At 42.4% G+C, this 27,330-nt stretch overlaps 1 protein-coding gene across 6 annotated transcripts in view; it reads right to left on the minus strand.

The window, feature by feature from the left end:
- The window catches only part of KLC1 (kinesin light chain 1), a 412,248-nt gene that overhangs the window by 276,777 nt on the left and 108,141 nt on the right, over positions 1-27,330 (minus strand). For all 6 annotated transcript variants that reach the window (XM_085626290.1, XM_085626289.1, XM_085626286.1 and 3 more), the window contains exon 2: positions 15,486-15,747. In XM_085626290.1, the coding sequence (XP_085482416.1) occupies positions 15,486-15,746 (261 nt within the window). In that variant the 5' untranslated portion in view covers position 15,747. The remainder of the gene's footprint in view (positions 1-15,485; positions 15,748-27,330) is intronic.

Genomic DNA, 27,330 nt, shown 5'->3' on the forward strand with positions numbered 1-27,330 from the left:
GGTGGGCACCAGGACCTCCGCCGCCAGCCACGATGTCAGGGGCCCCCTCAGCTGCTTAGGATAACTGGCTATGGGAGGAGGCCACGGAGGAGCTCCGAGGTCCGCTGCTCCTTACGCCGGCATCAGGCCACACCCTCTCGTGCACTCTGGCTCTTTTATTGGCAGGGTCACCTGATCCGTAATGCCTGTGCTTGAGGATGGGTCGGGGGTGTAAATCCAGGCTTCAAGGAGTGGCTGTTAAAAATAGTGCCTGCCTGAACACTAGAACTTATCTAGCAGGCCGCTACATTATGGAGGAAGAGAAAGTTAGGAAAACAGTGACAAAGGGAGAAGGCAGGTCTGACGTGAATATGCAAAAGTGAGACAGACAGAGCAGTATGGTGGAACAAAAAGGACTCATGACTATGCATCCTTGTGAGTGTGCAACTATGTTATTCTGAAGTGATGGTCGCTGGCTCTTAAGAAGATCTTGGGATCTCTGCACTTGCATCTTTACAAATTAAGCACTGTTCCGACTGCTTCAAAACTGAGCTCAGTGAAAACTGCAAATTAGGACCGTTTTTTATTTTTCACACAGGTTTTCAATTAACTTGTTGAGTACCTAAAATTTTAATAATATCAAAACGCCTTGAAACAAATCCCTTAGTTCACTTAGCGTTCTACCATGAAACAAACACAAACATTGCATCAAATAAAATGACAAATGTTCAGACTACTGCAGAAAAGCTGCTAATTCTGGAGGAATAAAATGCATTTTACGACAAATTCACACAAATCCCAGAGACAAACGCTGAATGAAACACTGTGAATTAGTTTTGTGTTGGACTTTCTAAAGAGCTTGGGTGTTTAAGAAAACTAAATAAAGTAATATTAAAAGAAACATAACAGGTAACAATATGGTTCCATATAAGGGCGCTATATAAATGCAAACCTTTTTCCCTCTTCTATCCCTCCACTTTCCTTCTCAATTCAAATAACTGACTAACATATACATCACTCAAATCACTTTCATATTTCACTATACTAATTCACCACTAATCCTTTATGGGTTCTGGAGTAGCGTGCTACTCGCTGAAAAAATGCTTTGACGCCTCGTCAGAGGTAGTAAGCGCTATATAACTACAATTACAATTCAATACAATATTGTGGGATTCTGGGGTCATTAATAAACCATTTTTCCAAATCATGCTTCTCTTTAAATTGTGATCATACTTTTGTCTAGAATCGCTCGTTAATGGATTCTGATAAAACATATCTAAATTGTCTCTGAATATCTTTCTTTATCAGTTCAATAGTCATCCAGCAATTATTCGGAGTTACAAAAGTAATTGTTTCTAATTTTATTTGCTTATATATACGTTTTTAATCACACACAAAAAAGATAACATGTTTCAACACGAGGTAAAGTGCAACACAACAAAGTACTAACAACACATGGCACAACCACAATACGCAGAATATGCACTCATGAGTGTGGACACAACATCTCACGGACTAAAATAATAAATACATACAATTAAAAAAGGAAATATTGGAGGAACATCTGGAGTCCCTAACCTGAAAATACTGGGGCATGAGATAAGCGCACAGTACTACCTGGAAATAGCCAAAGGTCACTTCTAAAGGGTATTCATAGCAAATGGATGAGCACAAGGCAGAACTGAAGAGCATATTCATCACCCCGTGCCCCTAAAAATGGTTGAGGCAATAGAAGTAAGGAAACTGCACATTGGGCGGCCAAAGGTTACATTACATTTGTCCACTGGGCATGGTTGATGGCCCTGCTTATCTAGCAATCAAAACAATGGGGAAAGGGCGACTTGAATGACAAAAGACTTCGCTAATATGACCTGTATACACTGGTGAAAGGGAGGTTGGGTGCAGAGCAAAGAATCTTGTGCCTGCTATGCATAACCAAGGGCCATGCCTACCAAATAATAGAGACGGTGGAAGGGGGTCAGGACATGCCTCTGGGCCACAACTTGAGCCCAGAGTCTACTCTGTCATGCTGAGTGCTGGCAGAGTATAGTATGGCATGTGCTTGCTGAGCAAAACATTGTCGAAAGGAAAATGAAGATTCTTTATTTACATTGCAAAATACCAACGGTTCTAAAAGCCCAAAGAACTGCCCTCCTCCCCAAAAAATCATCAATGAATTGAAAGAAGTTGGGACAGTTACGGTTTCCTAATTAACTTTAACAGTTAATTTTTTTTTGTTTTGATCATTTAGATCATAATCATAACATCCATTCAAATATGTTTTATTAGAACGTTTTAGATAGTTTTTTTTAAACATAGCTTAATATGGGATCTCAGTATAGAACCACAACGTTCCAGAACATAAGATTTGTAAGCATGAACGTATATGCACACAATAAGGGTGGAACTAGGAGCCATTTGTGAGAAGGAAGGTGGAGTCTCTGAAGCGTACTAGGGACTGTCTATCCAGCTTGTAAACAGCATGAAGACTGATGAAAGACAAAATTGCCAAAAAGGAAATGACATAGTTCCATCAGCCATGGCTGAATATGAAATTTCAAGATGGTGTGGATTGGATTGAGGCCCTAATGAATGTGTTTGAATGAATGGGATGGTAGGGTGAAACCTTCAGCTTTTCAGGTCCTGAGGCAGCACCAGTTTCAGTTAGGAGCCACCAGAGGTTGCATTACTTAAGTCGAAGCTTTGTATGTTAGCCCCTATTCTTACTACTGTGATTCCTGCGATCTTACAACATTTCTTCTGGGCAATCACAGGCTGCAGTAGCCATCTTCTCAGTATCTAGCCCTTGCAAATGCAGAGGTGCATGCCAAACTTCCCTCCACTGCAGCCAAAGTAACGCTATCTAAGATCTCTCAATAGTATCGCTTTGACATCTTGCACCTCAAAAAGTGTATTGGGCAGAGTACTATAAGACTGATGCATATATTTTCTGAAAAGTTGCCTTCCGGCAATGAGCAAAAATGCCTTCACAGCCTTTTGAGATTTTCCATCCGGAGCTAAAAAGAGAAAGCAGTTAGCTGTTTCCGAGGAAAACTCCCCTAATCCCTTAAAATGAGTCCAACGTAAATTGCAAATTTTCAAAGAAATTGAAAAATGACCACTGGGAATTTCAAATATTTTTGGCACTCTTCCTGTTATAGTAGTTTTATGAAAATAGTACGTAGACTATATAGAGCTATTTTTTTTACGATTATTGACTGCGTGGAGGGGCCTAACTCATGAGAAGTCTCCAATGAGTCACAATGTTCTCCAGCGTTCAACAATGGTAAACAAATAATTAATTACACTATGTATATCCACATGCATGGTTCATACCATGCTGCGTTTCATATACAATAGTTTTTTTTACGTGTTTTTATTGAAAGCACTGCATCAGAGAATATCATTAACATTTGTCATATCTATAGTCTTACATCTAGACAATCCTTTTTGTTGCGATGAATTGCTTACATGACTTTACTTTACATCACTGCATGTGAGGTGAATTACTGTGTTCATATACAATAGTTATTACTTGATTCACCATAATCAAGTCAAAAGAAACTTTATTTCGGAATAAATCCATAAAAGCACATAAAATCAGTGTAAAACATTTGAGAATAATGGGTAAAATCTTTAAAATAATGCATCCAGACAGCTAATACATAATATTTACATTCCTAGATCAAATCGACATTTTTAGGTATTTTTTCCGTTTTTGCCAGAAAGCCCCCAAAAATTTAGCCACTGCAAACACAATGTGCGCGGCCGTTTCGCTCTTAAGAATTCTAAAGGCTTGATGGCACCTTACGAAACCCAGGTTCCTACAAATGGGAATGATCCACTTTCTACGAAACTCAGTATAGCCCGTGCAAAAAAATATAAAATGCAGCTCAGTTTCCTCACTTGCGCTGCATGCCGGGCAAATACTGGATGTTGGCGTGGACCAGGAGCTAGTAAAGGCACGAATTGGCAAGGACCCGTGCCTCCATTGCAGGTAGAGCTTCCTAATCATTACGGGGTAAACATTGTCCAAGGCCGATTCGAAAGTATACGTACTCTTCATAAGAAGGAATTGATTTGTTAGGGACCCTAGAAATTTAGAGGGTCGGAGTATAGGAGCCTTAGAATCATGATACACCTTGGTTAGAGCCTTTTTAGAAAGTTTGGGGCAGGCATTGCCAGGATCATTCCAGAGTGCATCTAGTCCTAGGCTCATCAAACTGTTCCTAATGAATTTAAGCCAAGGAATGTTTCCCGAATTTGAGAAGCTGAGAACTTCCTGGAGACCCTGTCTGTAGTGAATCAATTCAGGCACCGTCCATAATCTGCGCCAGTAGATCACAGGACGAAGTGCCAGCTCTTCCTCCAGTGGTCTAATGCCTAGATCAAGTCTTAAAGGCACTAGCGGTGTACTCGGGGGAAGAGCTACTAGACACCTAAGGAATCTGTTCTCCTCCTTTGTCAGGCTGTCCAGGATTTTATGACCCCATAGCTCACTCCCATAGGTAACTGCCCCTCTTGCTTGGACCCTATAAATATGAAGAGGAGGGCCTATGGGTTTAAGGGTTGACCTATTCTTCCCCACCATTGTTAATATTCCGCCAATATGTTGCGCCAGCCTCACCCTTGTTTTCTCCTGATGTTCGCCCCACTCCAATTCCTCATTGAGTGTGACGCCAAGATATTCAAACGTGCTCACTCGGTCTAATACATTTTCCCCAATGCGAGGGATACGGTGAAACCTGGGTGGCGGATTGAAGGCCATAAATTTGGTCTTTGTGGTGTTAATTTCCAATCCGTGCTCTCTACAGAAGTCCCCAAAACCATCCAGAACACGCTGGATTCCCATAGGTGACTTGGAGAGAAGGAGGGTATCATCGGCAAACATAATTGCTGGGACCCTCCTTCCCGCCAACTTCGGGACATCCGAATTGGGGACCCCGTTAAGATGGTCAATGACCCCGTTAACAAAGAGGCAGAACAGGGTCGGTGCAAGTACGCACCCCTGTCTTACCCCTCTCTCAACGGGAAACTTATTTGAGAGTTCGCCCTGCGCACCGCACCTCACACGGGCATAGGTGTTTGTATGGAGGCGGATGATCATATTCAGGAGATCAGCTGGCATCCCCACTTTCGCCAGGACTTCCCAGAGCTTACCACGCGGAACAAGGTCGAACGCAGCCCTTAAATCTACAAATACAGTATAGAGGCTGCCACCCTCCAGCTGTATTATTTTCCAATATATAAGGGACAGCCTAAAGACCTGATCCACGGTAGAGATCTTCTGACGAAACCCAGCCTGAAGAGGGGTCAGGACATCCCTCTCCTCGATCCAGTCCAAAAGACGATCCAACAGAAGCCTCGCAAAGAGTTTCTGTGGAACGTCTATCAGACTGATCGGTCTGTAATTGGCGGGGAGCAAAGGTGAGCCCCTTTTAAAAATGGGCACAATCTCCGCCCCCAGCCAAGTTAGGGGAAGTGCCATCCCATGGATAATTGCGTTGAACAGTATCAAAAAGTACAATGCCCAGATTCTGACTTCGTGCCTTAGGAGATCGCCTGGGATCTTATCTAGACCTGGCGCTTTTCCTAAGGAAAGGCTAGTAATTGCCATTTCCACTTCCTCCAGCTTAAAGTCTTCCATCACAATACAACTATCAATGGGGTTCACTAAGCTCTCAGGCGGAGTTCCCATTTGGTCTAACCCAACACTACTATAAAGGGACGAAAAGTGTTTTTCCCAGACTTCAGCTGTAACATTGCCTTCTATAGCCTTAACAGGCTCAGCAGAACCATGTCTGACTATGTGCCAACATTTTTTAGAATCTCTGAATTTGAGAGCAGATGTTATTTCTGACCAGTTCTCCCAGTCCCAATCTATTTTCGCAGCTTCAAGACTGGACTTATAAGCCACCCTCTTTTCCCTGATCACAGAGGATGATTCCTTGTTTTTAAGTGCTTGGAGGAGATCTTTCTTTGCCACCCTACAGCTGGCATTGAACCAAGAGGCTCTTTCACTCCTCGGTTTCCTGCCCCGGACTACAGGATTCAATACCTCAGCTAGGTTGACACAGAGAGTCTGGTGGATACCCTCAAGGGGAGAACAGCCTTCCAACGAGGGCAATTGAGGGAGTAGGTTCTCCATGCTTTCCAGAGTTGCAGCCACTTGCTCATATATGGCCCTTATGCGGTTCGGTTTCTCTAGTAGTCTCTCCCACCTTAGTCTTCGTCTGTTGCTAGACAGAGTAAGGCTAGGAGCAGGTAAACCATTTCCGCGGATTTCTGACCTAAGGAAGCCATCCGCAGCTAATGAGAGGATTAGGGGGTTGTGGTCACTGTCAGCCCTTTGGTCTATTTTAAAGTCTAGTGCCAATTTCCATTCTTGGAGTCTAATCAATATATAATCGATCCGAGACTCCTGCCTTGGTCTGTTGAAAGTTGGCTGGGGCGGGTTATCCCCCTTAAACCTACCATTGCATGCTCTGAGTGAATTTGCCAACATTAATGTTAGAACTTGCAATAAGAGAGGTGATGCTACCCTGGCTGGCGGACCTGTAATTCTTTGAATTCCCCAAAGATCATCCTCCTCACTGCTGATCCCATCTAAATACGTCGGGAGTGGTTCAAACTGGATATTGAAATCCCCTCCGACCAAGAGTATATCTGGGCCAGTGAGGGAGTCAAGAAAAAGCCCTAGATCCTCCAATGTCCTTGAGGTGGCTGCAACTCCAACCGGTCTAGAATATATATTTACCAGTCTCAAACCCACCCCATTGGGCCATCGCAAGACAACACATAAGATATCCAGAGAGTTAGTTTCTACCAACTCGGCAGTACAACCTAAATGACAAGCAATCCATGTTGATAAGCCACCAGACGGGCGTCCCTTCCCTCCCCATCTAGCTGGAATATCAAAGGTAGCAAAACCGGGGTGGCTAAGATTTTCTCTAGCCCACGTCTCTTGGAACATGCATATATCATGTTCTTTAATAAAGGTTTCCCAATCAGTATTGCCTAACTTATTGGGAAGCCCAGCCACGTTCCATGACAGAATCTCTAGAGCCCTCGTAGTTCTAATTACAGGCATAAAAGCCTCATGCGGAGAAATTTCTTCTATCCTTTGGAGAGCACAGACCTCCCGGTCACTTTGTGCTTTACACGTGAACCCCTGTAATTCTTTAGCCTTTCGTGGGAGGCAGCCACCCACCGCCTCCACCCTGTTCTCCCTGTATGCAGAACGGTGAGATTCGGTGGCTAATTCATCTATGGCCACCAGAGCGTGTTCCGGGGGTCCTAAGTAAGCCGCCAGTGAGGGCACAAGTTGCCTGTCAGAGGTAGAATGATGTGTACAACAAGTTGACCGTTTGAGAATCAGATCCATACCCTCATCCTGGCCCCCCTGCATGCTATGCCCACAAACAAAAGAGTTACTGAGTCAATCACAGTCATCAACTCCTGATAAGGCCCCAAATCTATTAGCAACTTCGAGGGGAGTAAATGGTAGCGTATAATTCTCCCTCCGAGGTCCCATTCTGTGATTCCTAGGAGGAACCGTGGACCATTCTGCTACATTTTCATATGCCACCTGACTAAGTACATGCGTGTTACAATGTGGAGCAAGGGAAACAAATGGTGCTGCAAATGGATGAAAGAGGGCCACTGTTTTTCTTGGAGCCCTGGGATGTGCATTATAAGAGACCATTGATCTTGGGTAAAAATAGGATAATACACGGGGGTTTATAGATCCCCGTGTAGAGCCCAAGGGATAGTCTAGGATGTATTTGACTGCATTAGGGTCTCTAAAATTAATAATAATTACATCCCCTTCTAGATCTTTGATTCTGCGGCCCAACCAAGGAAGTCTTCGTACATGCAATATCTCGCCATTAATGTTTGGGGGAAGGGGTCTATTTGTCCTAAGCCAGTGCACGATTTTGTTTTTTTAGGTTATAATAACCCTCATTTCTGCCCTTATCCAGAGGTGGAACTTCAGTTAACACCACCACATATGGTACCGCCTCTGGGGGCAAAATAACTTGATGGCTATGTGAATCACTCACTCTAACTGAGAGGTGATTTTCCCCCTTCTCATTTGGGGATATTACTCTGTTAGCGTTTATTAATTTTTCCCTTATTTCACCATCTACGTGTTGGCCATGACTTGGATTAATTGCAGTAGGATTGGGCTTATCCCTAGGCTGAGGATTGGAGCTACCTATCTTGCTGATCTTAGTGTACGTGCAAGAAGGATCTAAGTCCATAGAGAGAGACGGGTAATGAGTGGAATCTTTCGATGTCCCTGGATGTTTTGAGAATAAAGATTCTAAATTCCCCAGTCGTGACTCTATATTTTTTAACCTTTCTATAATAGGTAGAGTGAATGATCTAATCAGCTTCTCTATGCTCTCAAGGTGTGATGTCACTGTACACAATTCAGGTAAGGGCAATGGAGAGCAAGACAAGTCAGGAGGGGGAAGAACCAGGGAGGTGGAGGGTGTTACAGCCAGATCGCGTGTAGTTGAGGGTGGTGATAGAGCCTTTGTCAGTGATGCAGAGCTCTCATTTAGTGTGAGGCCCTTGCCAAAATCAGTATGATTACTATTGCGAGTTGGCAAGTTGCCTAGCCTCTTTCTTCTCTTATACGGGGGGGGCCTTATAACTTTGGACACCTGTACCCTCGCTGTCTTTTTAATAGTGGTCTTAGCCCTCGGTTCAATTGGAGTAACAACAATATCGATTTCCTTTCCAGAAATAGTAGAAGTACTAGCGGGAGGCAAATTAATTAAAACTGGTAACGAGTTAAAATTACTGGGTGCAGGATCAATTGTTCTTAACAACTCTGGTACGTTGTCCATGGCTAGCGCCTCCTGCGTCAAGGTAGAAGGACTTAACACAATATGGGACGGACTCAGAGGTGATATACTGTCCAGTAATGACCTATTTTTCATGCACTCTATGGAGCGGCGTCTCTCGGCCCTTCGTTCAGCGAGTGTAGTCTCCTTGTCCGTGGGTACTGTCATCTTTTTAAAATAGTCTACCAATGTACCTTTAGTTAGGACGCCATGTTTAGCAGGAGAGTTAATAGCTACAATATCAGTCATATTGATACTGGCAGTGTCAAGCTGCAGACTCACGGTTAGTAGATGTTGCAGATGGGGAGTTGCCCCAGTCCAGTCTCCTCGTGACTCTGAGGGCCTCAGAGGGCCCGCTCTTTGCCCGGTCTTCGCCCCGGCTCTCGTCCCGCACGCGTCCCGCTAGCGCGTGAGAACAGTAATGTGATGGTATAGAAGATGGGGGCGTAGACAGGGGAGGAGTCGGGAAGAGGGCCAGGTGCAGCCGGTGTGGAGCACGCACAGCTCCCTGGTCCTCGCAGTCCCGAATGCGTGGTTTTCAGTTAGCAGACTCTCCCCTGGAGCAAGTGATTCCAAACAGCGTTATGGCTCCAGAGTGCTATGTCCGTTGTGGTTGACAAACCCCAATGTCCAGCAACAAGGAAACGGACCTCGAGCGGCATAATCTGAAATTGCTGGTCTATAGGTTGACAGGCATTGTTTAACGGAAATTTTCTAAGCTTTTAAAACTGGATCCGTCTTTTCTTCTCAATGTACAAAGAACTGACAGTGATAATTATCCAACAGCTTTTGTGGCAGGTTATGGAACTAGTTTAATACACTAAGCATTTCCTTGTGAAACATCTGAATATTTTCAACATCCAAGTTGATTTTAAAATTGCATTTCTGTTTTTATAAAGGAATTGTTTCACTTAAAAGGCACTGTGATGTCCTGAAACTGCCGCCATGAAATTAAGTCAACTCTCTCTTTTAGCTCCAAAGGAGGTCCATAACATTTGACTGGACATTGTTCAACGATTCTAAGACCCCCCTCAAAAAACATCCTTACTTGCCGGAATAAATAAAAAAAAGTTTCAAAAGAACTTTTTGGAAAGGCAGTGACAGCTTCCAAGTGAACGGTTGTAGAAGAAAACTGAAAAAACTATTTGTCAAATATAGTAGCTAGGATAATAATGTTTCCTCCTGGCTTGTCACCAGTGGAGCGGGGGTGGGAGAAATCAATAAACTTCTCATTGCACTAGATACACATTATTTGCCACCTGAAGGTGTGTAATGATCTTGTGGAAGGCTGCTTGACTTTTTTGGAAAATAAAATGTGCATGCAGTTTAGTAGTAGGTGTTCCTGTTTGTAATGGAGTAGTTGAGGCTTAAGGATGTCTGTATATGCAAGAAAAGGTCCAGGGGCCTGGCAATATCACCCAGGACCAGGACCCCTGGACCTTTTCTTGCACTTACAGGCTTAAGGATGTGACTGCAAGTTATAACACGTTTTCTCTTCAACCTTAGATACCTGGATAGGTCTGCAAGGCAATCTCCTGTGTGGCTATTATGATAAGTGTAGCTGATTTCACAGGCAAAAACATTTCGTTTGGTTTGCATCAGTTGGGAAAACTTAGCAAAAAGAAAAAATGTACTTTCACAGTGATTCCAGAACTCTTTACTCCGATATTCCTTTGTCGCTTAACAGGTTATGCATGGACTGCAGTAGCAGGCCGGATTGATAAAAGCTTCTATTCAAACATTTTTAAAAGTGTCTGCTGCTACATTAATAACTTTGGCACAATACTGTACAAGCATTTATATGCATGCATAAGCCTCAACCCTACATCAATGTATTAGCAACCTCCAAACCCTGTTCCGATGTGTTTATTCTAACATACAATGTTGTAACCCAGGAAATGGCTATGTGTGTGCATTAAACAAGTGACCAAAACTTAAACATGTTGGCTGGAATCACAATAATAGCAACTTTCCTGATTCTATTGTGATGCCTTCCATTCTTCCCAACCGGTCCCATTGCCAGCCCTTTGGCCTAGGTGCCACAAGAATCGTCCCAGCATCTTAGCTGGATGTGCCTTAACTCTGCCTTCGTTTGCAACTGTCCAGCATCGAGCTGACCTAACAGCTCGATGGAGTCTGAGCTTGAGGCCCTTAGTGTGCCCTTTGCCCTTGTGAGACTCCTCCCACCCCCATTTGAACTTAAATGTCGGACTGCACGAGGATCCTTTTATTCACAAGACTGCTAATTCCTGGGCCTTATGGAATAAACATGCTGTTCACCAAAATATTGAAGATTTAACTACCCAGAAGACTGGAATCCTAAACCAGGAATTGCCCTGCTCCCAATATTCAAAATTAGGATTACAATTTCTCATCCCAACGAGTTAAGAGTTATATGTTTCTAATGCTTTGGGCTATCAAACCAGGGCAATTGCCTAGATCAAGTCCCCTCCAGGCCACAGAAGCTGGAATTTTTTAATCACGACCAGTAGATCTAGAGATATTAGCTACAGTGACATCCACTTTAGTCATTAGATTGAGGTCCGTTTGGAAGCATGGCCATAACATTATCAGTTTTGTAGAGGCATATCAGTAGACAGATTCTCCCCTTCACAGGAAACAGCCTATTGCAGGGCCACTAGAATTATGCGGCGGGGACATGCACTCATTCCACATTCAGGGACAGGCACAAAGTTTTTCTCATTTGACTTTGACCTATAGCAAGAGAGAGAAAAGACATACAAAAGGGAAAGAAGGAGGAAGAGAAAGACTGAAAAAAGTGACAAAGTAAAAAGCAGGAACCTGCAAGACTGACATTAAAAGGCAGTGACTGTCTGGTGGTTAAAGAGGCATGAGACTGATTCAAGTCTATGCAGCCACGGTAATTAGCAGGCTGATTTTCAATAGTCTCTCAAAACATAAAGGTCCAGAGGAACCCCACGGTACCAAGAGGGTAGCAAGAGCCTATTAACCAAGGACAAAGGGACACATCCTCCCTACGTACCTACTACTGACTGAAGTAACCCCTCTGGAGTTTTTTCGTACGTGCAAGGAACCGATTGATCCCGCAGCAAATCTAAGCATGATTCCAATAGGAGCGGGGAAGGAAAAAAAACCCTCAGCTTCTCTAGTAGTGGCATGCTTCATCGGGTTCACCCCGATTCTTGAAGGTCAGGGTGGGCTCGATCATATTCCAGGGAGCTCTTATGAAGACAACTCAATAGGGGGCGTAACTTTAAAGATAAACACTCCTCATCCACTCCCTAGGTATCCCTTTATTAGTGGGGTGGATGGGAAAGATTAAAACCATTTAAGGGGCTGAAAGGATGGAATGGTCCTATAACCCGAAATCACCAAATAGTGCCTGCCACCGGTTTCATAGCAAACGTTTGGGCACTGGCACTTACTCTGACATATTAAGCACTGATGTGGCAAATGTAGCAAATCTATACTTATACAGAAAACGCAGTGGCCGGAGATTTGCATAATTCAGTGGCATGGGCCTATTGTTCTGTTTTGAGAAAAGTGAACAGACCCCTGATCACAAACAGCACAGTTATTGAAAACAGTAGATTTTGAGGATAACTTAAAGGGAAGGTTCTACCTAACGTGTTTGGACAATGAATAGACGGCATTAAAAATCCCCAAAACATCCAGTCACCCAGGTATCATTTTTTCCAACTTTTCCAAGGAGCCAGCTACCACCTTTCTCACTCCTGTCTAAACTCTGACACATTTCAGGTGTAAGAGATGTACATGTTACTTTGTTACTTGATATGAATGCGATAAAGTGCTGCACATAACATAACATAATAACATGTGCTTCTCTTTCACCTGCATGAGCATGCCACATAACGTGGTTGATAAGTGAGTTATGATTTTGAAAATCATTCTTATTCCTCTCCTTTTAACTGTTTGATCTTTACCATGTTATTATATGTCAAAGTAACAACTGGGCTGTGCATTCTGTATAGTGAGTGTTACACAAATGGTGCGCTGTGCTTCATCTTAATATTCATACAACTCCTTTAAATTAGGCTTTGTTTGCTCAATTAAGCTACCCAGGTGAGTCAAGGAATGTTTGGAGGTCCAGTTTTCAATCTGAGACCAATTATCCAGCATCCTGGCCTGATACTGCTAGATGGTGAAAGTAAATCAGAAGATCTGGGAACGAGTCCGAAAATTCAGACCTTGACTCATTTTAATCATACGCAACCACCATGTAAAACCTTTAACAGTTTGGTTTCATCCAATCCAAAAAAATGTTTGCGTTATTTTGTTATCTTAAAGTATGGAATTTGTATACATATATCCATTAATCTTCACATTCTCCATAACGCGCTACGGCATGCAAAGGTGTCAGATGTCTTCATGGAATGCAATTTGAATAAATATTAACATCTGACCACACATTTCCACCTCTGAATGGAACCCCTAAGTACACTACTTACCAACAGCATTAGGATCCACCAACAAGCAGACGACACACAATGGCACCTCATACATTCCTTTGTGGATGACATTCTGTGACTTAAAACATTTGCTGAATAAATACAGAACGGCTTGTCAAGCACCTACCTAAAACTCGGCATAACATAGAATTGCTCCTGTTCGCCAATAGTCATCATACCACCCCTGATTCACAGCTGTTAAGCAGACAATAACCTTGAAAGCTTCACCACCCAGTAGACAGCGGAAGCAAAAACACTCAGGGTCACCCATGATATAGATCTCGTATCCAAGGAGCAAATCATAAAGAAAACTATAACAGCATTATACTAGTTCTGCTACTTGAAAAAAGCGAAGTCTTCCTACTCAAAACAAAGATCAGATTATCAGTACAACCACTATACCTCTCTTAACTAGACAAAGGCGACGCTCTACTCAACAGCTGTCCAGAATCTACATAGGCACCTCTAAAAGGCTTCTTACAAGCTGCACCTCACCTTCAAAGGTTCTTGTAGACGTTCAACTCAGACACTGAGGGAACTTTACTGAGTCCGCTTCCAGGCCTGCACAGCCTTCAAGATCAGTTGGGTCACCTTACAAGACCTTTAAGCAAAAGCCTTCAAGTACCAGACTGAAAGGCTCGCGTTTTTCGCTGGAAACCAAACACTAAGAGCAAATAATCTGCCAAACTGGAAACAAGAAATGCAATAACTAAAACAACAGAAATAAAATATTTTTTGTCTACACACACGGGATATCGAACATTACCATCGGCATCAGAATGGTTCCTATCTTCCTGCATATCAGAAAGTAACTGAACACACATCTTCACAGAACATTTCACCTCATCTGTTAGGTACCCACGTAACTGTTTCCTGGCTGTAGTCTTCTTAAATAGGAGCCTAGAGCTATCACAGTTTAGTTCCCTACTTTGCTGCTTTCCATATAGGTGCACATTATATAAATACTCCATAGATAAATACACACTTATTGTGGTGCAAGTGAACTCATTTGAAGCCAAGGAAATAATCACCGAATTACATTCAGAAACACCTAAACTGTCTAAATAGTTAAGAGGGTGTGAGTCTACCCGTTCTTTCGAAACTATGTAAACTGGACTCTCGATACTCAGACCAGGATCAGCAATATACAGTTGACAATTAGTGCAAAACATGACTGTTCAACTACTTGCTGCTTTGTGGAAAGTGTATGTCTAGACATTGAGTCTCTTGATACTTAGTGGATGGTAAGTCGCACACTTCAGAGGTGAACAAGAATCATCCCTTAAACACAACGGGTAACACACTACTTCTTCAGTAGTTTCAATCACACTTTCATGTATACTTTCAACTGCCTCATGTCTCCTTTTTGGATATTTGCTCTCTATAAATGAAGACTGCAGTGAGCGTCATGGCTCTGGACCACTAAGGAAAGTATAGTCTGGGCCAATCTCTTCAGCACTGACTTTGCCAAGGAAGGCAGGATCGGAGGTTGGAGGGTATAACAATAAGGTGGCCTACAATGTAACCCAAGTCTGCACACTGGCTAGTTTGGGGGTCAAGGAAGGGAATACAAACCATAAGGAAGCACTTTTCCTGGTGAAAGGTACCTCACAAGTCAACTAGCTTTTAGATTCCAAGCTTTAGCACATGTTGATGGTGCAAACATTAACAACTGCCTCAGTGTGTTTTGTCTCCAAAGAAAATGTGTTACTGTCTGAGCACTTCTCCATGAGCCACCACCTACCACTATGTTCAGTCATTTTTGCCACTGTTACAATGCTTTGCGCACACACATTTGTCAATAAGTCTGTTTTATGTTTTCAGTAACATTTTCACTGGTGGTTACAATGTACCTCTCAGAAGAAAACGTATTCATCAACTTAAAAAACAATGATGATGGTGTTCTGGGTTGACAGAGCTTATAATAAAACCCTTCCATTAACTGTTTTACACAATACAGACATAAACAAGTATTGCCTGTACCAAAATCAAGAAAGAATTAGAAAATATCAGTGCTGTCTTATTAAGATACTGACATATGGCGTGCAGAGATCTTCTGGCGCCAGGCAGCACCCCATTGCACAGATTTCAGACACACTCACCTACATCTACAACTGAATACAGTAGTCCCGAGGCCTTCAATATTTATGTCTTTGTACACTAAGTAGAAGCTATAGGTTGCATTCCACAGCACACATACCTGCGCTTCACCAAGCCCAAGCTCCAGCATTTCCAGGGACTTGCGGATCATGATGGATTTCTCCTCCACCAGGTTTGTCTCGCCATCCTTCTTTAAGCATTTGAGTGTGTCAAGTAAGCTCTGTAAAATAGAGTTGTGCTCATTCTTCAACGCCTCCAGCCCCTGAATTACTTGTTTTGTTTTTGAAATGATTTCATCCTGGGTGAGTTTCTCCAACTTGTCTTCCTTCAGGTACACCATTGTGGACATGTTGTCATACATTCTGTAAAAAAACACAAACATGCAAAAATGGTTAGTTTTTTTTATTTTTTTTTAGCATGCAGTGCTCTAATCAATAACGGCCCCACCATAATTTCTTTTGTTGTTGTATGTTTATTTAATTTTTTTTGTTCAGGGCTCATGAAGAGTCATGGCAGAAATCAGTAACATCACAATCATAAAGTGTAATTGTACTTATAAAAACAAAATATTCAAAGTTGCCCTGTAGGAAATACAAAATGAGGTCATATCTTCCAAGCAGCTACTTCATTTTCTAAATGATTTGAGTGACTGTGTGCTAGATTGCACTTTGAAGCCACTTTAACATGTCGTCGTCAGACTATAATCTATTAATCTAGACAGAAGCATTACACAAAGTAGATATTTTGTAAATGTATTTTGCATGCAAATGCCAACATTAATGTACACTGGGTCATGTGTGTACAATTGTATCACATTCACACCTATACTATCATTAATCTAGGTTTATGATCTAATGTACTGCATGCCAGTAACTTCATAGAGCAATTGTATTAAGAGGAATTTTTTTTTTTTAACTTTAACACTAAGTGCGGTGTCCTTGAAGCGGGCGCTGCGCTCAGTGTTAAAGTTAAACAAGCATTGGCATAGCCAATAGGTCTCGCCTTTGGGACCTTATAAGTGTTTAGCCATGCAACAGTTGCATAACTAGCTACTGATAAGGTCCCAAAAGCGAGACCTATTGGCTATGCCAAGCGGCCGTGCGGTCGCGAAAGTGAAAGTGATCAAACATCAAAGCGGCCGTGCGGCTGCGAAAGTGAAAGTAATCGCGGTCAAGCGCGGCGCGTGCCCGCGCACATGCACTGTAGCTCTAGGCTGGCCTGGTTGCACTTTTTGGAGCCCTCTCAATAAGTCTCGCCAGACCAGCACATGCGCTGGGTCAGGCGAGACCTGAAAATATATAAACCATATATATACCAAAAACAAGCTGTCACCAATGCGTGAATGCAGCCACGTGTTTGTTTTTGCATCGCACTTTCCCTTTAACAATAGCAGTCAAAGTGAAAGCGGGATACAAAAATAAACACGTGGCTGCCTTTGAAAAAGCTAAATGAAAAAAAAAAAGTGCTTACAGACCTAATTGAAGGAGACTGTGTCACGCCGGAAGCAAAAGATCCAGTTCGGATGGGCCGTCCCAAAAGACGACAGGGTGGTAACCAAGAAGCCTCATTTTGAATCGGAGGCCAGCGTTCAGCATAAACGATGACGCCAGCCAATAGGAATGATGGGCGGGGCTTCAAGTCCCCTTCTGAAATCGTATCGCCTCGCAGAGTGAGGAGCGCATGCGCGCTCCAGCGCTAGGTCTGCGAGATCTAAAAAGGGAATTGACGGACAGTATCCTGGGAATGTTGTGAATATGCATTATCTTTTTTCCATCTGTTGAGTCAACAAGCCACTATAAGTCTTATGAGCTGTGGAGTAAAGAGAGAAAGTCCTCTGACCAGCATGGGCATGCCACCAGTTGTCAAGTAGTTTAGGGTTGGTGCCTAAAGACTTTAAAGTGAATGTACTCTGAGCAGAAATGCAGGAGGGCCAGCGACAATCTATCCACTGTATAGCCAGCCTAGCATCCAATTAAAAATCTATGCATATGGAAAAAAAACAATGTCACTAATACTGATTGCAAAAGAAAATACGAATATAAAGAATTCAGGATCATCGTAGTTAGGGCTCTAAATGTCCAGCAGGGATACCGTAAAACACAGACGTCTTGCCCTGATCATCACATCTGTGGTTGCGGAAACTCATAGGGACACATTTGTGTATGAAATGCATACCGCTCTTGTGGAGGTAGCATGCAAGAGTAGAAAATGGGCCCCACACAGTTTGGCTAACTTGGTAAAGTGTCCTCTTCTCTATTTGCTTCCTGCAATAACAAACTGGACCATCTACTATTTCACATCTTGAAGTATGTGTCAATGCTCAATCATAGTAATAATCCTTCACAAATGGGATAAAAACATACCCATGACAGACAAACTATGTATGGGGTTCTAAAGTGGATAAAACTAGGACGCCGTTTGACTCCAATGAGTAACAAAATGTACAGCACTGACCGATCGTACAAACACAGTGTTGCGACAAGACTTCGGCAATTACAACAACAGTTATAAAACTAAACACTACAACCAAGACAGATTTAACCCCAAAGGGTATAATTCTCCCTACAATCACAGGGGGACCAACAATGCCTGAAACGTATGGGTGAAATACTCAGCAGCTGCACAAACACGTATGGGGATGCAGAAGGATTGTGCACATTGGAGTGAAGGGAGTATTCATGCAGCAACACAGGTCGGCCAAGAAAAAGTATTCGTGACATAAAAGACTACCAGCCACCTGGAGGTAAATGAAGATGGTGCTATTAACCCAAACAAGTAATAAAGCGGCAAAATGTTTAAGTCTACTGGCCCCATTCCATAGAAGAATTAAAATAAATTCTGATGAACCAAGTGACTTCAATTTAGATAGTGCTGGTACTAAGTAGATTATCAACCTACTTGTAGCTAGCTTTTAAGTCAACCAGCATGCAGCTTTTATCAACAACTGTATATTTTTTTATCTCAGGGCCTGCAGCGGTCTCACCACATAGTTAAACTATTTGAGAGTCTATCCATTCTCTGAAGTGAAAAAAGGATGCTGCATTGGAGTGTGAGCTTGCCAGCCTCCCTCACTGTGGAAAGCAGATTAATGTCACAGAACCGAAGGATTAGCACAATCATTAGTATAGGGTAAGAACCCAAGGGGGGCAGAGGCCAGAGAAGTAGTGCACGAAATCTATTACCAAGTGCTTCAACTCTGGGTTCTCTGCACTCAGCAGACACACCACAGTCTAGAGTTCCATATGCCCCCTTTTTCTTCCTTTCGACAGACCTAATAATATCATGTTGTGCCTTCTCAACTGGTCTTCGGTGCCTTAAAACTTTCTTGGGTGATGATTAACCAAGACCACTAAATCACTTCGTGCTGAGGTGCTGTCCACTCCACACTCTAGCTCTGTAGTTTCCTAATGTACTTTAAGACAGTTCTTCACACATTAAGTTGATGTTGTTGTTTAGCACATGCATTTGATTGCTTAATGTATGCTGCCATAGACATATCTTTGTTTGATATCAATAAGCGGTTATCAAGCAAATAGGAATCAACAAGGGATTCAGCCATATCTTCAGCTGCACCCATTGCAGGTGACAAGTCTGTGCTTTGATCAGAGTCTGAGATGTTATGTCTTGTTCAGGTACCTTGTCTGTCTTAAACAACCTCAGTATGTCTTTGAGCGGAAACTGGAGATATGACTATGACCAGTGACAGTGAAGCCCTTAATCAGCCACAATCCTCAAGGTCTCTGAATACTGCAGAATCGTCCATGGTCCCTATGGCACCACCTATCTTTTGTGAGTTCTAAGCAAAGGGTAAATTACTGCTTCCCCAGCCTCCCCGAGATGCGGCAAACAGGGAGAAGACAGCTGGAAAAGTCAAGCAAAACAGGGTGCTCGGCTCATGCCAACAGGCTGTTAAAGCCCCAGCGCCTGGCACAGAGATGCCTACATTGAAGCTCCAATAAGGAGACTGACCAAGGCACATTGCTCCACAGAGCTGATGTGCTTGGTTCCGGCGCTGGAAGTCCATGTGGGATACAACTTGCAAATGACTGACCGGCCTTACCTGCTTTCATAATTTTTCTGATTTCCTAGATAGTTTTAGTCAAACTAACAGTTGTGCTATTAATCTTGGGGTAGCGACAAAGAACCCCGAGTAACCACTGCAACCACACTTCTGTAGTATCGAACAATACAGCATTGCCAGAGTTTAGATTTAAAGAAATGACCCTATAAACTAACTTTGGGGTATAAGATGAAACTCAATCCAGAGCTTGCAGATAAAGTGAAAAGAAATAGACTGACTAATAATGGTGCTAATACATGTCCTTGCTCAAGTCTATTTGATGTTTTACACCTTTATAAGAGTCTACTGGCTTGAGCGTCATTAGTCTTTGGTGCTGGTTATCAAGTGTGCTCTAGTAGCAATCTCCACAATAAGGGCCAAAAACTGTTGTTTTATAGACCCACATTTGTAGCTTTTTCCAACTCCGTTTTGCTGCATTTGGGTTTTATCTCTGCTTTTAACAATGCTTAGCCTCCTGCCTTGTTGACCTTTTAGCTAAATGATCCTATATTGAGCATTTATGCACGGGTTAGTGTCCACTATTAAACACAGCCAGCTCTGGTGAAATCCACCCCTTCTCATCAGTCCAAGCCTTTAGCTATACAATTTTGTAAAACTTTTGCCTGGAAAATTCAACAGAGAGATTGGAGGAAAAGCAGCAGGATCCTCTCAGATCGTTCTTATAAATCATAGACCACAAGTCAACAGAACGGTGCAAATGTTTAATAAAGGACTGTACACTGGGGTAAGTATGGAGGCTCATTCAGCAGAATTTACCTTTAATATATTGTTTGCAATTCCATCTGGACCGGATGCACAAGACCATTTTAAGGATGTGACTGATTCTGTATTTCAGCAAGCTGTATGGTGCATAATGAGGTAGAATATTCTTACTGTCCACTGAAATTCTCTTCCTCTTAAGACAGATTTAAGAAAGTCGCACAGACTTGGCTTCTTAATGGCATTAATACCTATTTGAATCCTCCTCAGGCCAAGAGTGGCCAGTGCCTAGTAACTGGCTGAGTATTTCTGCTGATTTAGAGTTAGCATCTTATTTCAAGCTGTGGTTAAAAATTTCTTTTACGTGTTGCGAAGGAATTTCTCATAGCCTTTACACTTTCATGCTAATCGCCAGCATCAATTTTTGTAAATGTTTCCTCCTTACGTTTCTTAACTGAAGGAAAACAAACGTTATTTTCACATATATTATTTTATTTCTAGTCTGGTATCTAGTCACTGCCTGTTATTTTCCATGCCCGACTACATACTAATAATAGTTAAACCACTGTTTTAAAATTTTATTTTAACACAGTCTGAAGTCAAGTTTTGATATTTCACATTCTGGAAGTGTGCCTCTTAGCAAGCTAATGAGCTTCATTTATATTCCTAAAAATCTCATATCCATTGACGTCTCATTTCATTCAGTTCACATTTCGAAAACAAGTTACCTTTAATAAATATTCCGTGTCACTTTTAGCTATGTTTATACTTATTTTCAATATTGAGGAGAACATATTTTGGGTGGCTCCTGGAAAGAAAATTCTATTTTAATTATGAAGAAAGCAGAATTTATTAGAATATAGTCTACAATAGACATAACTACCCCTTAATTAAGGGACTCTTTTACTAATTGCCATTTAACACAATATACAAATGTGAAGTAAACATCTGCTATAGTGTTGTGAACTTTCCACTTACCACATGGGTCAAAACTTTGGCCATAACGGTCAAAGTTCTTAGCAGACATTCATTCAGGTTGTCGAGAACTATTAAAAGTCTGAATATAGATCTATCACTTACAGTTTCAAATAATTCTTCAAGCCTTGATAACTACAAATCCTTAGACGATACATTTACCATACAGTATCTACCCGGTGTCAAAACAGGTTTCTTAAATACTTATTGCTGAAGTGGTACTTGCGCACAGTGCTTCACAAGTGTCCTCCTTACCAAACTGGTCAATACCCTACTGGCCTATTAGATTTGTTTTCTGCTTTATCAGGAAGGCTACAATTAGACATAATAACAAATAATTCAATCCTACATATTTTCAAAGAATGTCTACACTCTCTGGGTGCTGTAACTGACTTGGTCAGCTAGCCCCAATTCAAGAGATCACACTTAGATCTCAGCGGACGAGTTACTCCGTCACAACGGTGACTGATATCCTGTCCGCCGAATTATAAACCCTATAGGATATAATGGGATTTATATAATTCGGTGGACATGCTATCCGTCACCGTTGTGACGGAGTAACCCATCCGCTGAGATATAATTCAGGCCCTTAGTGTGGAAATCTCTAAACCCTTTGCTAAAACAAAACTGAACCTTCTGTGTCATCCATGTTAAACCACTGTGCGTCCATGTCTTTTTATCCATGTCCGAGATGATTAACAAATTTAAAAGGGAGGAGGACTCCCTGCTATCCACAGAATCATGACAAAACTCAACCTTGGTATATATTTATTTTATCCTCCGGTGAATTATACGCTATAAATTCATCAATTCCTTTGAAGAGAAGCTCATCTGAATTAGCTTGTCCACTTCATACGTGAAGCGCAATACAAAATCCACTGTGGAACTTTGCTCTTCAGGGTCTACTGGATCATTAAATACTACTGTGGCTACATCAGTACATCATCCCAAAGCAGATCAGGCATTAACTGGTGGTATTTGAGAACCAGTTGGCTATTCACATACAGATTATAAACCCACTTCCTCTCTTCTTGGTGAAAGATGTTTTAGAAATGCAATGTATGCTTATCCTCGTTTTACTCATCATTATCCTTTTATCACTGATATTAATACTTCATTAAAAATCGAAAGAAGCAAGGTCTGATTCCAAAAGTAAACTGCTTACCTAAACTGGACTTTTATGCACATATGGTTTGTTTTAAGAGCATACATTCAAGTTAAGTAGATACAAACATGAATTTACACTCGAAAAATAATGTTGTCACAGATCATGTTACACCAGTTTTGTATACCATTATGTGCAAGCAAATCTGCTCACAGGGGTGGGTTGTTTTGAAAATCAGATGAAGAGCAACAAACATGGAAGTCTGTGGGCATTCACAAACTTTTGTAAGGAACACTTATCTGGGAGTTATCGAGAAACTCTTTTCTGCCAATGGGCATGAGAACATTTTTATTCAAAATGGGGAATAGGAAAGGGGATGGAACACTAACAAAATTGATAGAAACTAAAGGGGCAGCAATTCTCTATGGGGAAATATATTTCCCAAGTGGAGAAAAAATAGCTAAAAGGTTTTCAAGTGAAATTGCACTTTTGTGAGATTTTTACGCATTCGTAAATGTACAATTTTACAGAGGAAAATATATTTGTCCAAGAGGAATAAGGAGGTAAAAGAAGTTCGCCACTATTGTGCACTCACTGCTTCACAGGAGTGCTCCTGGAATACTCTGAATTTCAAAACAGTTGCATTTTTACTCCACAAGTGATTGCTGTCTCTATCATACTGTATTAAACAACTATAAAGAATTGTTACAAATAAAATATATCAATAGAATCGGAAAATTTCACATCCTAGTTTCTAATCCCTCGTATCATCTGTATGACATGGGCACTATAAATGGCTTCTGCCATTACTGATATGTAGTTTTATGACTTGTTACAGCTTCCCCTGTGTTCAAAACGTACGCATAAACCTGCGAGGGGGAATTTCTTAACTATTTTGAGAATTGGACCCTAATACATTACTTGACCACAGACAGCTGCAAAGAAACAGAACTGCAACCATCTAGTCCGGAGCAGGTTCCCGGCCTCTGCTAGCAGCTGTGCATGAATCTGGTTGCGAAAGCCTGAAGCACAGACACTAGAATGTGTCCATAAGTCTGTGCACTTCCTCTCATTCTAACAGAGAGAGCACGTGAAGGGGTCACGCAGATGCGTGTACTCTTAGAATGGGTTGACGAGTGAATTAGACTGTTTGGCTTGGCTGCGTTTTCAATGGAAAATACTTCAGAAGGTCAGAGATGCTCGCTGCAGTGGAATCTCACTCACTCCCCTCCCCTCCAGAGAAGATGAATTACTGAATTAGTCACACTTCAGCTGTCGGTAGTTACAGACTTTTTGTTTCATTTCTGCACTGATCCAACTGACAAACAAATAAGTACGGTTACAAGGCATGGCCTTAAAGCGACATCTAAGTGCAAGAATAAACACCAAAATGTAATACATTTCTGCTCATCACCTCTCACCTTAACGTTGAGCTCCATCTTTCTTCTCCTCCATGCACACTTTTAAACACTCCACTAACCACTATCCTGTGCTCCCAATCCTTACAGCCCGTCCACCATCTCCAACTTTCTTCCACAAATGTACTTTGTAACATTCCCATGGCTCCTTGTTCTGTGATCCCCTTAGTTACCGCTCCTCCACCCCCTTTAATTCTCATCCTCGTGTCAGCTTTAAAACCATCCCTCGACCAATTCTCCTAGCTCCCAAACCTTACTGCGACTTTCCCCATCTTTACTTCTCCTGCAAATATATTTTGGAATCCTCCCTTATGTGTGCTTTGAAAATCTGTGCTGATCAGGTCTCCTTTGCTCTCAAAGTTTATCACCCCCACAGCTTTAACTCTTCTCAAATGTACTTTGAAACCCTCTTCTATCCCATTATTTTGTGATCCTTTCCTTACCTTTCCCTATGCCTTTCTTCCATACTCTCCAGTTTTATCCCCCCACCAGCATCTTTGTTTTTGTTCTCCTTACCTAATCCTCTCATCCACTCTGCCTCTCTATTTTAGAGTCAAAAAGCACCATAAATTGACCTAAAACATCATTGTGACCGAGACACTACACAAAATGCAGAAATAATTAAATAAATAAGTAGACAATCCCTTGTTCTTTTATCCACTTCAACAACATTTATCCAGCCTGCTCAACGCACTGCTATCACATGTGCAAAGCCTGGAGTATGGCTGGGCAAAGTTTGCAGAGTGACAAAAAAACTGCACCGCACTACGCGGTGTTCCGCAAGCAGCAGAGTGTTTTCAAGAGGGCACAGCTTCCTTTCTGCTGCTCAAGTAGATTTTCTACTCAAGCAGCAGCTTTCTCAACACGAACGGAAAGTTTCACAATGCGAGTGGTCACGAACTGCTGTGACCACTCACACTGAGAAATCCAACAGCTTGCGTTGAGAAATCTCGCCAGGAGGTTCATTTTCCTCATTCGTGGTCACCAACTAGACCTTGGCAAGCAAGGAAGCGCACAGAGCCGAGATTTTGGAACTCTGCGTGCTCCGCGGAGCGTGGAAAACTCTGCGAACAGAGCGGAGTTCACCACCCAGGGTTAGCCTTGCGCCAGCCCTGGCTTTCTAGTCAACAGATCTTCGGGGGCTGGGATTCTTGGGCTCATTTACAATTTTAAAAGGACAAGAATGCAATATGGTGTTAGCTAAAATGATACGACTAGATGAGGTGCCCACATATGAAATAAGTCCAAGTAGGGCAATATCTCCAGCTATCAAAAGGCAATGAAAAATCTGTTCAGTTAAATGTAGGGTCACATTTGGGTGCAAATGGAGGAGTTGCATAAATTACTTTTTTTCCTTGTGGACCAATGCCATTTACCTTGGAATAATAAAGCAGGTGTTATTTTGGGGGGGGGTGGTGGAGAGCAATGATGGTTTGCAGCTCGATGGCTAGCTTAGGTGGGATCACAGGTGTGAATACGAGTATCAAGAACATAGTCCTAATATAGAACCTGTAGAAAGTTGAAAATGGGCAAAAGCCACTGTCCGGACTGCTGGAAAATGCCATGAGGTCTCGGGGAGCTACTTGCAAGTGATGTCGGAATGCTCTGAGATATAAGAATACCTGTGGGTGTGTACTGTGTACCCCAAAAGTAGTTTTGCACTGCTTCTCGAGCTTAGCCCAAAAAACAGCAATCTTGGGACTTTTGGAGTATTTGGAAGGCACCTGAGACTTCTGCACGTTGGCGGGTATAGGCTTCCTCCTGACTAAACAGTATATTGTACATAACCAGAGGGATGAAAGACCATCCTCCAGAGTTGTTGAATTGTTATGGGGCATAGATCACAGCTGGGAATAGCAGTTTACAGGGCTAGGGTATGTACAGGAAACCATAATAAAATAGGGACACCGTGGTGGAATCATTTTCATGAGTTTGAGTCCTGACGGTTTTAAATTATGCATTTATCAGCCTGAATGTTTAACTGAGTGTGGTATCCGGCAGACTCTTATGTAGCAAACACTATTTGCTCAATCGTTTGTATGGACTAGTTTTGTAAAAAATTATAATCAATTTAAAAGAATGATTAATTATAAAAACAGTAGTTATGGTTTCAGTCCAATCCACAATCATTTAAAAGCCACTGTACAATGCTGCAATGATTCCCTCTTAAACTAAAGGTGCAACTCGAGTGAAACCAGTAAAAAAAAGTAGCACTCGCTCCATAGTCAATGAAGGCCTGCTCTCTGGTCAAGCTGGATGCATCATTTTGAGCTCTGAAGAAGGGTAATGAAAAGGTGGGCGGGAGAAAGGCAGGGCTCGATTAGCAGGGTCATCCATAATTTTTCCAAGAGAGATGATGAATACGGGAAGCAGGCAATTTCCTTTTTTTTTGTTTTTAGGTCTCAGCCTGACGTAAGCAGCGCATGCGCTGCCTCGTCATACGAGGCTTCTTGGAATCGATACGATTCCAAAAGCAGTGTCCCAGCTCTGCCTTCAGTCTCATTTGTGCGCGTCGTTTGGCGTCACAAATTATGCCAAAGGCAGTGCAATGACTGCACCTAAGGCATGCCATTCGCTGCTTGTTGCCACCCTGTCTCCTTTTAGCCACGCCCAGCGGGACTGGATCTTTTACCCGCGGCGTGACACAGTAGGTTTATTATTAGCTTGCCGCACTTTATTACTTTGATTCGGAGAGCGGTGCCCGCTTTAGGGACACCGCGCTCAGTTTATTTACTTTTTTTTTTATTGCTTTGTTTTGGAGCGCGGTGCCCGCTTCAGGGACACCACGCTCTTTGTCATTTTCACATCGCGGCCCGCCTCTGCCGCACTTGTTTTAATGTGCCCTCTAATAACACTGGGAGAGTGTTCCCGGGATTTGGCAGATCATTCTGGGCCTGCAGTTGTTCTTGAGTCATGCTCTGATAGCTAAGGATGGCGTCGGATTGCGGCTGGTGTCGCTCCCCACCTTAGACATCGCCTGTGTCAGTTCGACCTGCATGACTGTCTGCGGGTGGCTGCGGATGCCTCGCTACTATAATTCACGGTAACCACCTGGGGTTGACTTGATGCTGCCCTACAATGTATTCCTTGTTTCGTGGAAAGTGCAATGGAGTCTTAATCTGGAAAGTTTGTACTAACTGCGTGTTAGACCGTCATTTTGTTTTTCCTGATAACCGGTTTCACTATAAACTGCACCCTTTAAGAGTTTGTTGCCTGCTATTACTATATTCAGGTAAAGTTGCTGTATTAAGCGCGGTTTCGTAAACTATCATTGTTCTCGCAAAGCAGCCTTGTATAGTACGGCCATAGTTACCCCAACGCACTTACTAGACCTTGGCAAATGCAGGAGAACCCCCCCCCCCCCGAATTCCTTTCAGATACAGATTTCGGGCAGTTGCACACGTATAAGATAAGTTGCCACATGTAGCAACGGTTCCTTAGCTACAACAACATATTTTCAGAGGGCTAATATGTTCACTGTTATGCTGCAGGTTTATGAATCTTGTGATGAGCTCACACCAATGCAAATTAGGTTGCCTGTAGTCGAGAAGAAGAAACACATTTATAGGGGCCTCCAGAGAGTCCGCCTGTTAGTTACCTGTGCACGTTTTAAACGCTTTCTGTCTACTGCCGGTTCTTTCCGAACGTTAGAAATGGAAAATCACTT

The sequence above is a fragment of the Triturus cristatus genome, chromosome 9 (genome assembly GCF_964204655.1).
Source record: "Triturus cristatus chromosome 9, aTriCri1.1, whole genome shotgun sequence".
In the NCBI taxonomy this organism is placed as follows: Eukaryota; Metazoa; Chordata; class Amphibia; order Caudata; family Salamandridae; genus Triturus; species Triturus cristatus.